Source organism: Leucopleurus acutus (genome assembly GCF_964270905.1).
Source record: "Leucopleurus acutus genome assembly, chromosome: 7".
Lineage (NCBI taxonomy): Eukaryota > Metazoa > Chordata > Mammalia > Artiodactyla > Delphinidae > Leucopleurus > Leucopleurus acutus.
Window position 1 is genome coordinate 65,550,755 of NC_139150.1, and position 15,048 is coordinate 65,565,802.

Consider the following 15,048-nt stretch of genomic DNA (forward strand, 5'->3'; position numbering starts at 1 on the left):
CTGTGCTGTAAGGCATGCCAGCACCTCTTTATCACTATATCTAGCAGGTAGTAAAAACAAGACCATGTTTTTTTTTTTTTCCCTTAAAAAATGTGCATTAATGCTAACATAAATGAATAGAGCTAGCCAGCAAACTATTTTTTTTCCTGTATATCTAACAGCTGATGTAACTGTAAAAAATTAAACAAAAGAGTTAAACAACCATCAATACAACTGTTTTACATCATTGGCCTCTCAAGGCTAAATATTTACAGGTGAATCTGCCATGCTTTAATTGAAGATTCTCTCAAAACCTTAAAGTTCACAAAAGACAACTATAAGGAGTTCCTTTTTTGTTTCTTTTTGTTCCTCCTTATTTTTTTTGCAGGCAACAGTCATGGGTACAACAAATTGTCTCTTTGGAGAGGACCAGGAATTATTATTCTGTCAAAATTTGGGCTAGTTGCACGCTTTTATGTGTGGATGTGTATATACGTGTTTAAAGGGTACTTTGTTTTCACCCCCAAATGAAAGATCCGACCTATAAAGGAAAAAAACTTCAAAAGCACCTAGTGTTTATCTTTTTGTATCTAAAGAAAAGAAAACGTGTGTGTGTGTGTGTGTGTATATATGTAGACACAGAGGCATACGTGTGTATACGCACACACATATACACACACACCATCCCAAGTACACAAGCACACACTGACTATGGCAGTTCAAATACGTAGGCCATCTGGTGAGAGCTGGCATTTGTAGTGTCCTTTCTGAGACTAATCTACCGAAGTGAAGGGAATGTTTTTGTGGAGATTAGGGTTCTGACTGTGCCGATTCCGGCTTCGCACAGAGGAGAACATCATATTGCAACCGGGGACTTTGCACTTGTGCATTTCTCGCAAATGCACGGTTTTGTAGTGCACTCGCAGGGTCCCCTTGTTGCTGTACATCTTGTGGCAAATGTTGCACATGATCCCACCATTGCTCCCGGACAAGCTGTTGAACATCAGAGATCCTGAAACGTCAGCCCCGAGGCTGCCAGCGAGGGTGGGGACCTCGGCCTTGTGCGCCGACTCCCCACTGTCACTCGCCCCGTCGATGTCATCCAGGAGGATCCCCTCGTCGCTGCCTGCGTCGGATTCTCTGGAGGAATGGATGCTGCTGCTGGACTGGAGGCTGGAGGTGGTGCTCAGGTCCAGGACCATGTAGTCCTCCGCCATGCCCCTCCCGTACCCGTTCAGGTGGGAGTCTTCTGTCCCCGCGGGAGAGGAGGCGTCTTCCCTGACGTCGAGCCCCAAGGGGTGCTGGGCACCATAGATCTTCATCAAAAATTCATCCCGGAGGTCCTTGCTAAGGGAGGGCTGCGATGAGTCCAGGCCCATGTCATCGAGTTCTTTGGTCAACAGTTTACGATGGAGATTGATGTTGGCACTGTGTCTAGGAAAACAAGAGGGAAGGGGGGGGTAGGTGTACAGGGAGTGGGGAGGGTGAGAAAAAGGAGAGCATTTTAAAATTGATTCAGCTTCCACTAGGTACCACATAAGCACATTCATTGCTAATGACACCCCTGTAAAAGCAAACATTTCCCCACATCCTCAGGACTTGGGAATAAGTGGTGGTGGGGAGTGCAATAAGGGGAGCTTTTCATTAACATAATTTTTATAAGAGAGTAAAATTCCTCAGTGGTAGGATGAATGCAAACCCATGCACCTTTTCCTGAATGATTGTTCTGTTCGTTTTACACTGTAGCAGCGTCAGCTGCAGAGAATCTCACAGCAGAGATTTGAAAAAATACATTAAATAGGATAAAAGGATGGAAACGTTCTGCTTGTCTAAACTGAACAATTTGAATTTACCTAAAAACAAAACGAAAGCCTTTTTTTCTACAGCAAACATTTTTAAAGGTATAAAAAGGATCCTTTTTTAAAAAAAGTAAATGGTCTAGATAATTTAGGGTTCACTTGACAAAATAATGACTCGTTCCCCCTCACCTTCCTACACTGCAAGTTTTAGGTAGGAAAACCAATAAGCTTAAAAGGTTAGCGATTTGAAATAGGGTTACAGACTGTCTTTAAACATAAATCCCTTTTTGTAGAATGGGATCTCAGCTAAATCTAATAGTAAAATACATTTATTTTCAGAAGCTGCTACATTTTAGAGTTGAACATGTTTTCAAGTAATTTAAGTTTTAAAATTTAATTCTTAAAAAAAAAAATCCCTGAAAAACAGAAGTTGACTTTTTAAATAAAACCCACCCACCCTTTAAAAACATCACACTCAACAACAGAAAAAAAACCCAAAGGGACCAAAAAAGGAAAAAAAACCCCACACAATAAATACAAAAACAAAAAAAAAAATCAAGCACGATAATAATACATGGTCCCTCTATTTTAACAACTGGAGTCCATACTTCTTAGACAAGCAAAACTTTTACTCTACTCACTGAATGCTTTGCTTGCATTAAAAAAAAGAAAAAAAAAGATAGGATTTATCCCAGAGCATCCATAGGGATGTCATGATTTACCAAAGCCTGATAGGTTATTATCTGTCTGAAAACATTGCCTTTGTATTTATATCCCCCATTTATTTTTAAAGTGCCCTTGGGCATATACCTCTCTCCACCTGCAAAGGCTCACGTGTGACACGTACCTAAATTGAAGGCTACCCTTCCAAAAAGTAAACCAGTAAATAAATATACAGATACATAAAAGCTTCTCGATAATGGCAGAAGCTCTACCTCTTAGAGAAGTAATTGTGATAACCGAAATTGATAATAGAAATGACCTAGAATGGCCAGCATCAAGTTCAACAGACCACCTGATTAGAATTAAAAAGTATGGGCGACCGAGATGAGTCACTCCATTTGGTGACGAGCATGGCTAACATCTCTTAGAGATGGTTGAGAGGTATGTGCCTCAGAGACAAGAAAGGTGGGAAACACTTCTCCACCTTTCCACACAAGACAATATACAGCACGCCGGGTTTGAAGGGGCAGAGGGGCGGCAGCCCTCTCCGCGCTGCACTTAGGAAGGCTGAGCTTACCTTGTGATAATAAGATCAGCTTTCTAATCTTTTGCTAAATCGATCACAAAAGAAAGCAAGAATGAGAGACAGAGAAAAAGAGAGAGAAGGAGAGAGAGAGAGAAAACAAATTCACATTCTAGACATCTGGTTTTTTAAAAAAAAACTTAAACAATAACATAGGGATTTAAAATGTTCTGATCATAAAATCATTTTCTGTCATAAGCGATCATCTCATATGCTGTCTCGATGATTTTTCAGATCAGCCGCATCATCCAAAAAGTCATACATCAAATTAAGATAAGCCAAATTCACAGCATCAGCATCGTCCATAAATGAGTTCTGCACAGATGCATGCAGTGTGCGGCTATGTGAATGATGAACAGAAGTGGTCCCCACGGTCCCTGTTCTGACACAGTCGCTCCCCGTCTCCTTGGTGTCAGATGGCAGATGACTCCAAGTGCGGGTTGCTAAGCAGAGTGTAGGAAATGCCTACTGTGAAGTCTTTCCCCTGACATGTAGGTATGACACCACCAGAGTTATTACAGGAATGTGGAAGCAGAGTGACAGTACATACTGTCAAACAATCTACTGATAAAACAATCTGCCGACCACAAGCAGCTCACGAAGTCCTACCCCTGTGTATTATTTTTAACACCCTCCCTCCCCTCCCTTTCTTAATTTCACAAGCACACATTTTGCGATGACTTTAATCTAGAACTCCGTTGCTTCTCACACATCTGCAGTTACCTAGATTCACTGCTGAGAAAACAACAGCCAGACACACAGCAGTTACATCAAGACACACTGAATAAGGAAGAATAAATTAACATCGACAAAAGGGACACACGGATCCCCCAGACGGACACGTCTTTCCGAAGATGACTTGTGAAATTGCACATCTCCACTGCTATGTTACCAGGAAGAGATGTTTCTCTTCATTTCTCACTTAACAGCAATGGAAATCTGTAATCTAATTAGATGATGTACCAGCCCTCAATATCTGTCAACCGAACAATGTGCAGAAATGTGTAGACCAGCTCTGGCACTCTGTTCAACAGTGTCCCTTTTCCGCTGTCAGCAGTACTGTTGGCCTCCGCTAATATAATTACTTTGGCTGTTATTCAATTAAGTGCCATCCCTTGCTTAAGAAAAAAAGCTACTTTATCAATTGATTCAGGTGTAATGCAATAATAAAGATGAACTCATGGCAGTGCATTAGCTCTGCTGTTCATAACTTCAGTACACGGGTTCATTCGTGGTAGTCGATTTCCATTATGCAACCACAGTTCAAGAGAATTGATTATGTTCATTTCTTAATCTGTTTCATTTTTTGGTTTGATAATCCTCCTAAATGCCATACGCAAAATACTTGAACTGGGGATGGGAAGAACGTGCTGTGGAAAGCTTACTGGTCCACTCTCATGATGGTGGGTTTGTTCTAACTAACTCCAGTACTACTGGGGTGGAAAGAGGCAAAGCAAGAGAAGGAGGGGGAGAGGAGACAGATTCTTTAGAGAGTCCCGATTCTGTGCCTCAAGAGGTTAGGTTCAGCCTCCACAGAATGGACAAAAGGCAGCACTTGATGTTAACAGAGACCTGGACTCAAGTCAATCCAAACCCTGAACCGTCAGAGAACACTGCCCAAGGAGGAGAGACAAACACCTGGGGTTAACAGCAACTTACAAGTTTACGTGGATCAGAAAACCAAAGAGGTGAAAGGAAAGGGAAGACGGAAGAGACACAGAGAGAAGTCACGCCAACGGACTATCGGACGTACAGGGAGGAGGATCCTAAAATGGGAGGAAGACCAGAGAGTGCTGGAAACGGGAGGACCCGCAGCCGAGGAAGCAGTAGGCAGCTGTCTGTAAGGAGGAGAAGGGGGACTCCAGAAAGGAACCAATTCCGAGTTCTCCAGAGAGAGAGTTTTTCTAGAAAATAAACCTAGTGTTCTGAATATTTATCTCCAGAAAAGAGGAAAAAATAATCATGAACAAAAACCATGTTAGAACTTACTATATTTTATAAGAATGTCAACAGTCCAAAAGTTGTTTCTATTTGCTTTGATTAGGTAGGTAATACCGATACTCCGGGGAGGCAGCTTCCTCTTACAGAAAAAACAAAAATGACTGGGATGAAGAGAAAAGGTGAGTTGATAAGTAGAAGGGGTAAGGATCTGATCTCACTGGGGATCTCGTCAAGAGAGTAGGCCAAGATTTAGTCCCAAGATGGTCACTTTCAAGAAGAACGTAAGCTATACCTTATTCAACCTCAAGTCTCTTGCAGCTCAAGTAGAATACTTTGCACTTCGGACATAATTACATTTATTTGACTTCAATCAATAATATGCAGCCTTACAGAAACTTTCCCCAGAATACACTGTGGAAGAGAAAACAATGATCCCAAGATTGGAAGCATGTAACTGAATATTTAAGAAAAGACAGTGATAATACAGCAGAGAATAATTCTGACCCTATCACACCCCACCGTGGTGTAAGGTAATGATATATAATTAGGGCATGACACAGTCCTATAACCTAGGCTATGCTTGGAATCACAAATGTTTCCTCTGACCCTCTGTACTCTTCCCTACTCTTTCTGTACTGAGTTTGCCAAAAAGCCTCTTGAAAACTGAGAGCACCCTCAAAAGCAAAAGTTATGAAGCCTATACGATATAGGGGAGGTCATAAAACCAAACTTACTCCATGAAATGCTGAGTGGAAGTACTCTAGCGGGACTAACTTGGACTACCAGTCTTTTTCGGTTTCTTTAGTGAAAACATGTCAATTATATGTCAGTTTAAAAAAAAAGAAAAAAAAAACTTTACCATGCAACCACAGAAGACACCAAATCCAACACAGTCAAGCAAATGCAAGTGCCCTTTAGAGAAAGTCAGTCCTGTCTGGAGCTTTTCTTTTCTCACGTTTCTCTTTCCAAGCTTCTTCAAGTGCCCAGTTCAACTTAATGCAATGTTTAATCATAAAAATAAAAATTAAACACATTAAATACATTGAAAAGAAAAAGCGTTTTGAGATTTTTTAACTTTGGTTTTGAGAGGAAGGAACTTTAAAGAAAAAGTCTCATGAGCAAATTAGAAAATCAGAATGTGGTTGTCCAAAGTGAATAGTAAATCAAGCTATAGGTTACACGAGAAGCTGAATCTAACCTTAATTCTTAATCAGTTCTGAGCCATTCTAAACTTAGCGAATTGAAACAAACTACTTGATAATTACAAAGCCTCAGGTGAAATGGAATTGAGGCTCCATGTTGAAGCTTTTGCCTCTCCACACACGCACACGCGCACACACACACACACACACACACTTACTTCTCAAATTATATTGTCCAGAATGATCCTAGTGATGTATACACAGCAGATACCACTATATATATGGGGTGTGTGTGTGTGTGTGTGTGTGTGTATGGGGCAGAGACATGTTATTTATATACAATCTGGGAAAATCTAGACGCTGGGTTTGAGTGTACTGTGGGATACTGAGTCAATATTCCTCATCAGAAATTAAATCTGCTAACCAAATCCACAGAAATGAAAAGTTAAAACCTCTACCCCTCATTAGTTCTCTTCTTATCTGATTGCTATGACACTATCTGTTGTCCTTAATGCCTCAAAAATATTGGTATCATCATTAATTGATGTCTTACAGCCCTGTGAAGTAAACGACATTTTTGTTAGTATACGTTTTCTGTAAAACAAATAGTTGCTCTACTAGGCTAATATTTAAAGATTTTTCTCCAAAAGAGCCAAAAACCATCCCTAGCTCAGGAAATTCAATGTAAAATTCTAGTGAACAATGCTCCCAAAACCCCCAGAAGTATAGAAGTACATAATAAATGCAAGAAATAAAAGCTAAGCAAATTCTTGCAAATTAAAAGTATGAAATTCAGTCACTTCAATCCCTTTCAATATAAAACAAATCATCCATACTGGTCACGCAGACAGTTCCCTCTACATTCAAATTATTCACTTGAAGATAAGCTCCCACCAAACTCTTTAGGGGTTTAGCTAATTTACTGCACAGATACGGCACGTCTGTTGTAATAACAGGTAGGATGTATTGGGGTCGACCATTTATCAGAATTAGACTTCTTTTCTCAATTCACAGTGAATTATGCTGCCTACATGACTCCCCTCTCTCAGAGCCTGCCATCCCCTTACGGCCCCTAACGTGGCAGGCGAACAAAATTGACAGTCTCATCTTGTCAACAAGGGACGATTCTCCTGAGAAGCCATTTAACTTTGCCGAGGAAGCAATGTATTAATGTGCCTGTCCCGGGAATGTTAATCATCTTCAAGCTTCCGACCTAACTTTGACGTGAACGAAATCACCAAATTTGTTTACTAAATGAATCGTAATATGCTAATAAGAAAGCATGACATATATGGAAAAGCCAAACAGATGGTTTGTTTACTCCACTTTGCAACTTTATAAATGTTGTAACTCTGAAGATGTTAGTGAGAATGATTGGTTTGTTGGCAGAGGTGAACGTGTCTCTCGCATACTAAATCTGGCACTACGGTTACAAAACAATTTGTCATCGCTGTGGAATGCATACAAAATGTTAATGTAGTGATGGCATTTAGGAAGGCAGACTGGTGGATGGAAAATGTCTATGCTGGATGCTCAGGTTAAGTGCAGAATTGACATCCAGCGCTGTTCCCTAATCATTTTACTTCTGAGTTGTATCTGACACATCGAGGCTTCCGGAGGGTGCCGATTGTTCGATAGATATAACCTGTTGCGCTGTAATGTGAGACGCGTGTTACACTGTGAATAGGATTATGTTTTCACAGCATTTGGAAATTTTCTCAATCAGGCAGCTCTTATGGTGCTCAGTTTACTACCACTGTTGGGTAAGAAAAAGCAAGGCGGTTCACCCTGGCATCTTTTAAGGACTTCAATAAGTCTGAGCTAGAATTTTGAGACTTATATTTACCCTGGATGAACTAGCCCTCAAGCCTTCATCCCTTGTTTTATTGTCTTATACAAAGAGTTTAGAAGGCCTCTTTCCAAAATAAGAATGCATTTTTCTCTAGATGCTCAAATTTCTTCTCCTATTTAAAAATAAGCTATCGTTTCTAAAGTGTACAGAGTGGAGTATCAGTTTCTCTCTGAGATCTTTTTCAAAGGAAATACTTTCTAAGACTAAATATCCAAGAAGGTTTTATAGCATTAAAACGGTTAATTTATGATCTTTTAAAAAGACAATATTTGGGATGTATGAGTTCCCCAAGAGGGGGGTACAGAATTTTGTAGGCGATATTATAACTTAGCTACGGCCTTATCTAGAATTGTGTTGAAACATGAAACTACTTAAGATACGTGAACAAAAAGAATGTGCAAAATCTAATGTACGTCTTTGGTTAAACAACGTCAAAACCACCAGCTGAGACAGCAAAACTTCAGTTAAGCAACCAGCAACGCACCTATGCCACTAAACATTTCAATGTTTAGCAACATCCAGATGATTTTTTTGAAATTCTTTTTACTTGTGATTCACAACAAGCATAGCCACAGAAGCAGAATTTTGTATGACAGAGGTGCTTATTCCTCCCCAAATCCTGAACCACTTCCCCCAACTTCTTAGTTCCATATATATTCATATTGAAACCACCACGAATCTTGTGGGATTTACCTGGTGTATCACCATACAGTGACATTTCTACCTGTCTGCAGAAGAGAAATGAGAGAGCAAAGTGAGCTAAAGGAACCCTGCATTCATCTTCCTGCCCAAGGATCACTTTGGAGCAAGAAACATTAGCGGCTGGCTATTCCAGCCTGACACTTCTATCTCATTTGAAACATCTCCTCATTCCCGAACAACAAAGAAAATTTCAGTAGAGTACTTTTACTGGTTTAACAACAGGGAGCTCCTGGGATCGTCAAAGTGCTAAGCCTTTTCCAAGGAGAGAAGAAATCAGCAGCTCAAATATAATTAACCTTCCATTCTCAATGCAAACTGCCACGCACAGGAGCTCTGCAGTCTATTAGCGAAGTTATAATGGCCAACAGGCAGAAGCAAAATTGGTCAAAAAGTTGGCTGCTGCTGTCATATTTTTGGAATTATGATTAATGGCCCTAATAATGTGGATGATTACTGATATGTGTATCTCCAGCAGTTTATCATATTGCTCTGGCTGCCTACGTCCACAATAAGCAGGATGCTATCATTTACCTCTTTATTGAAGGCAATCCTCCTCTTGAAGGAGCGTATTCTAATTGCTTCGTAATGTTTTATGTCTTACACATTTTGCAGCTCTGGACCTTGCCAACTGTTTCGTGTCTACCATTGATTAATTACTGAATGTTTAATCAAAATTTAGAACCTAATGTAGTCATTTATGAGCACACTGCAGTGCCAAAGTAGTTAGGCTCTGCTCCCAAGTTTGGAGAGTGCTGAGTTCAAAATCAAATCCCAGCCATGCATGAGAATCCAAGAATTTCATCTTGGGTGCTCTGAGGTTGCCAATTCCATCTCTGCTGATGAATGGAAGGTAATCTAACTACAGGGTAAACAGCATCTTTACCTACCCTCTCCCCACTGGATTCCCTTTCCTCTTTCTCCCGATTCCCTCATCCACAGAGCACCACTGACTGCTTGCTTCTGAGAGCAACAAGGTTCTCGTGAATACCTGTCACAAGAACATAGCTTTGAAGTGGTTAAACAAGTGAAAAATAATTTGCTGGGACAAATACGTAAGTTTTTTTTTTTTTTTTAATGTGGATTTTTTATGGTACTGTCATACAGCCATTCACCGTTGAAGTTAAGTGTTTTTTTAATACCATTACTGAACTGCTGAAATGGATGCTAATATAGCTTGGAGTGCTAATGTCAAGTCCTGGTAATAAAAAAGACAGACTGGTGAATGAAATAATTTCAAGTAAAAAAATAGAACAAAAGTGCTCTCTCTCTTGCTCTCCACTTTTATTGAATTGGGACTGACTGAGCCAATTGCTTTAGAAGTCTGTAAAACACAATTACTAGTGAGCAGACTGACCCCCCAGTGCCCCCTCAGTGACACAGCAGACTAAAAAGGCTGCAGAGTGAGAGCGGCTCCCCTCAGCTGGCCGTCAGACCCAAGAGGCTTGCTTTTGAAGGTCTGTTGTTCTCATTGCCCAAATCTGTCTCCTTTGACTGAAAAAAACCTTACTCCCCATCCATGTGCTGAAGTAACTTCATACATCACTTTCTAAGATGAACATGGCTATTCTGGCAATTAAGGATGATCTGTCTTTTGATATTCTTATTTATGTGGGTGTTTACGTATCAACACACGTATACATTATGTGGATGCACTTAGATGAGAATGTTAGCATCATTTTCGAATCGCTAGTGATAATTCAGATTGACATATGCAATAGCAAAATTGAGGCGCCACTTACGTACGTTCGGGTAGAAGCACTTGGCTCTTTTCTCCTGAGGTGAAGTCAAAATAATTAGAGCGAGCAAGAAAAAGCATTAAACTAGAAGTAGGTAACATTCTTCCCCCCAGTTAGTAAAAGAAGTCATAAACTCCATCAAGTACTAGAGTTAAGATCACTAACACTTCAGGCATAACAGCTTTTTACCAGGAATTTACAGCTCCTGTTTTAATTCAAGCAGCTAGCATTAGGACATAACATCTAGGTATTTTTTAAGTGTACTTTTATGTTAAATAACTGAAGAAAAATTGTCCTTTCCTGAAAAGCATTCTTTTCTCCTCCTCCTCAGCTTGCTTCTCTCTCACACGTGCACGCACACACACATCTTGGCACTGAAGAATTAAAAGTTAATAAATCCCTTTTTTATGACATTGTAATTTTTTGGCAAGTGTAAACTTTTATATTCTGCCACATTCATTTATTTGAAGCTTGTGGGAGTCTTACGGCAAAAACATTAAATTATTTCTGAGAAGGCTTTTTTAAAAAAGAAATGCCTTCTAGCCCAACCTTCACTATGAAGTTTCAACAGAGAAAGAAAAGTCTGTGTTCTTCTTAGCACAAGAACAACAACAACAAAAATGATCACTCACAGCAAGAGAGAGCTGGCAGAAGGCTCTCACCTTAAGAGAGAGCCCATCTTCCCAGGACTGATACAAGCATATACTAATATACGTGTGAAGTCTCATAACCTGCTTCCAGGTGAGAAACGGCCTGTGTTTTTTAAAAAGAAAAGACTATCTAGAAAAACAAATATTTCAAATGAATAATGATGAGGAAGAATCACACCGAGAGAAAGTCGATCAGAGGATCCGGTAGACGGTGGTGGACCCTAAGGGAGACGGAAATCAGGAAGATGACCCTTTCAAAGTGGTGCTGTCATGAAAATTACCACCTGTGCATTCGGTATGTGCATTCTGCTCTAAATGCTATTTTTGCCTGAATTTTCGAGTTTGCACTGGCGAGAGCAGTAGCTTGTTCCCTTTGAGGGAAGATAAGGATAAAAAGGGTATTATAGAAGCATTGCGTTTGCGCAGAGGCAGTTACGTAGCCACGAGAGATTGAATGTTACTCCCACCAACAGAAATTTGTAAAAATTCCTTTGTATCATGGAGAGAAAGTCCTTTGCCTGCCATTAAGCTTTGTTGTCTATTTTGTAGGCAGTTTGGTGGAAGTGACTGGTGTAGTTCTTGGACTGGAGGAGTGAAAGGTCAGCAGAGGCTTAAATGAGCTTGTCTTACATCCAGCGGGGCCAGCAGGAGGTCATTAGGAAGATCCGAGGCTCACTGTAGGCTTGACGGAGTCTCTCCCCATGATACAAGGAGACTGTTTCGCTCATTGCTCTTCTCCCAGGATATAAAAAGAAGCCCAGAGACAGGAATGACACCGAAGTTTATCTTACTACCAAAGTTTCAGTTGAGGAGGGCACGACTAGCAATTATTCAGAAGGGGGATTTATTTTGTTTGTTTGCCTTTGATGGAAAGTAATGGAGAGAAGTACAAAAGACCTACTGATCTCCTGGCTGTACTGTGGAACCAAACAGAGTAACAGGGAAGAAGAAAAAAAAAAAAAAACACTCTTCCTTTAAAAGTCAGAGGACCGGCACAACTTCACCTTTTAAAAGAATTCCGGAGAGCTGCAGTTTGAACGGCAAAAATATAGGGAAAAAAAGGCTGCTGCCTTAACATGCTCTCTTCTTGTACTTGGAGAGGATTAACACGCTTTATTTGACAGCTAATTATATTAGGGCAAATATACTAATAGTTATCTTCAGTTGGTGCTAAGTGGCTCATTTCTTGGCGGTATTGCCTGGTGAAATCGTGTATTTACTGAGAATCTCTCTTTAGAAAGTTCTCTACGTTTCCAAACACAGAGAATGATGGAAAAAATGGATGTCGCTGCTGAGAAGGTGCTAACAGGAGGCAGGCAGCATGTTTTCGCATCTTCACCTCTGCTGTTAATGTATGCAGTGGCTCATCAGGGGTAGCTCGTGTTAATTTATTCCTGCACACCTGTACAGGGCTGGAAGTCAGGTAATCAGACAAGCAAAAACTATACATCTCTGCTCTTTAGGTACAGCTACCCAGAGCCCTATAGAGGAACAAATTTAGTCCTGGAGACATCAGCAGGTTTTAATAAACCAAACGCAGATATCTTATTCCATACAAATCAAGGAGTTTACAGGTTTAAATCTGGACAGATTTAACTAGCAATCAAAGAGAAGGTTCACCCTTGGTACCAATAGTTGCCTCATATTTATTTATAAATCACCCTGACCAAATATTATTTTGTTTTTGAATCTATTCATGGGGCTGAATCGCCTTTCCTACACCTTGAAGATCAACCATATATGCTGACCCTTCTGATAAAATTCAAGATAAACTGTGGCAATTAGTGGCCACTATTCTCAGAGGAAGAGAGGAACAAAGATGCAGACCATCTAGTTTCTGTGGACGACGTCTTCGTTCTAGCTGCCCATGTAAAATCTATTTATGTCTGTTTTAGTGATTGGCATTAAATCGATTTTTATCATATTAGCAAATGATAAGGAATTTGGGGGAAGAGGACAGAAGGGTTTTTATTTTTCTGAATAAAAACCAAATGTAATTTATAAATGGGGTTGATCCATGGCCACTCGGCCCTCCTGGGGATCAAAAAACATGACAGAGGATGAGAAAAATGACCAAAGGAAGCCAGGCCCGGCCAATTCTATGACACTATCTTCAAGAAAATGTCCTTTATGAAGACTGTAGGTTCTAGGCCAGTTGGAATGTCTTCTTCCCAGGGAGTATTTTCATATGTTTACTTCAAAACCCAGGTCAGCTTTCCTGTTCCCTGAGAGAACAGCATCTTGGCAGAAAAATCAAGGGACGAACAAGAAAGAAGTAAGGGTGTTTAGAGACCGTCAGGTGTAACACTACACACTGTTACCAGTATGCACGTAAATACTTCAGCCATTGCCTTATAGTTCTTTACAGGGAAAATAATTTACATTTTACTTCTAGAACCTGGAGTAAAAATTACCCTAACAACCACCTAGCGACCAGATGAACTGGAGTCTGGGTATATTAGCTTGCTCTTTGTCATTAGTGTGGAATGGTCCTCTTTGCTTTCTGATTTATTAAACTCACACTCATTCACAGCTGTATAGAAAAGGACACCTCTGACACTGCGCTTGGACTCCTCAGCCCTCACAAGCCGTGCTTGTGCCCCACTCTCTCTCTCTCTCTCTCTCTCTCTCTCTCTCTCTCTCTCTCTCTCTCTCTCTCGTCTCCCTTTTTGTGACTTTACACAAAGAATATTCTTGCTTTTCAAAAAGCCTTCAATCGGATTTTATAAAAACCTAGAAAGACCATAAGCGAAGACTTGGAAATCTCTGCTACCTAGCCGTCAAATCTAAAACACAGCATTTAACATCTTTCTACCTCCATCCTACTAACAGCCTATCTGAGACCAAACACGCAACTCCCTCGTGTATAACCATCTTGGGAGAAGCGCAAGAAGACCTGTTTCTCTCTCCTGTAAGGTGTTCTAAGCCCAAAGACAAGAAGGCTGCTTTCGTAGACAGTAGGAAGCGGGCCATTCTGTTAATTTTATCACAGGCATCCCGGAAACCCGGTAGCCTTGCACACTTCAGCCCCCACTCGGAATGCCTTCTAATGCTTTATTTGCACAAGGAAGATGTTGTGGAGTGCAGGATGGATGAGTCGAGACTCTGGGGAGAGGAGAGAGATGGGCGAGGACACGGCAGGATTAAAGGCAAAGGGGGATTTCTGTTTGGGAAGGTATGTTGGCTCAGAGAAAGGTAAGAAAACTTATCCTAGCTTCATAGTGAATTGAAGAGGACAAAAGCAGGGACACGAAATTCCTGGGGTTCTTGTGACTGACACAGTACAAGTGAAGAGAAAGAGGAAGATGATATGTCTGAGGGGTAGATTCAAGATGTGAGGCAAGAGGCTTTGTGAATAAGGAGATTAAATTACAGGTCGTTATTAGTTGATGAAATGACAATAAAGGGCTGAAACAGGAGTACAATTATAGTGCAACTGTGTTTCCTGAGATGCACGAGGAGGGTGGTACCCCAGTGGCATCACTGTTTTTGCTTATTCGGTGGTAGTTACAGTCGCATCATATATTAACTCAAGTAATAGACTCAACAAGGATGAACGCTCTTCTTAAAAAAAAAAAAAAAAGTCAAAGTATCAAGAGTTTTTCCTATGTTTTTACCCTGAGGGCAAAAGATTTGCGGATTCTTGAAAAGCAAAATTTCACGTGAGAATCAAGACTTTCTTGTACAGTATTTTTTTTTTCAATTTGCTTTTTCTCATGTGTGACAAAACTCCAGAATTAAAAAGATTAGGCATGACGTGCTATTTTACCCATACGAAATGTAATCACCCGTCTTCTGAGGTTTGCAATCTCTTCTGTGACTGAACATACATGGGAGAATATCTGTCTTACGCTTCTCACCTAGAATATCCTATATCCTAGTTATCCTAGGCACTGGTCTAAACTTCTGTATGGCTGGTCACTCATGAAACTCTCAATCCTTAAAATAAAATTAGAGATTGAAATATTCTTCTGCTATCACTCAGTCACTAAATGTTTTTC

General features: G+C 40.4%; 1 protein-coding gene across 3 annotated transcripts in view; it reads right to left on the minus strand.

Annotated features, from left to right (window-relative positions):
* Nucleotides 1-752: 752 nt before the first annotated feature.
* The window catches only part of BNC2 (basonuclin zinc finger protein 2), a gene marked incomplete at its 3' end in the record, with an annotated part of 286,270 nt that continues 271,974 nt past the window's right edge, over nucleotides 753-15,048 (minus strand). For all 3 annotated transcript variants that reach the window (XM_082843054.1, XM_082843055.1, XM_082843053.1), the window contains one exon: nucleotides 753-1,413. In XM_082843054.1, the coding sequence (XP_082699180.1) occupies nucleotides 753-1,413 (661 nt within the window). The remainder of the gene's footprint in view (nucleotides 1,414-15,048) is intronic.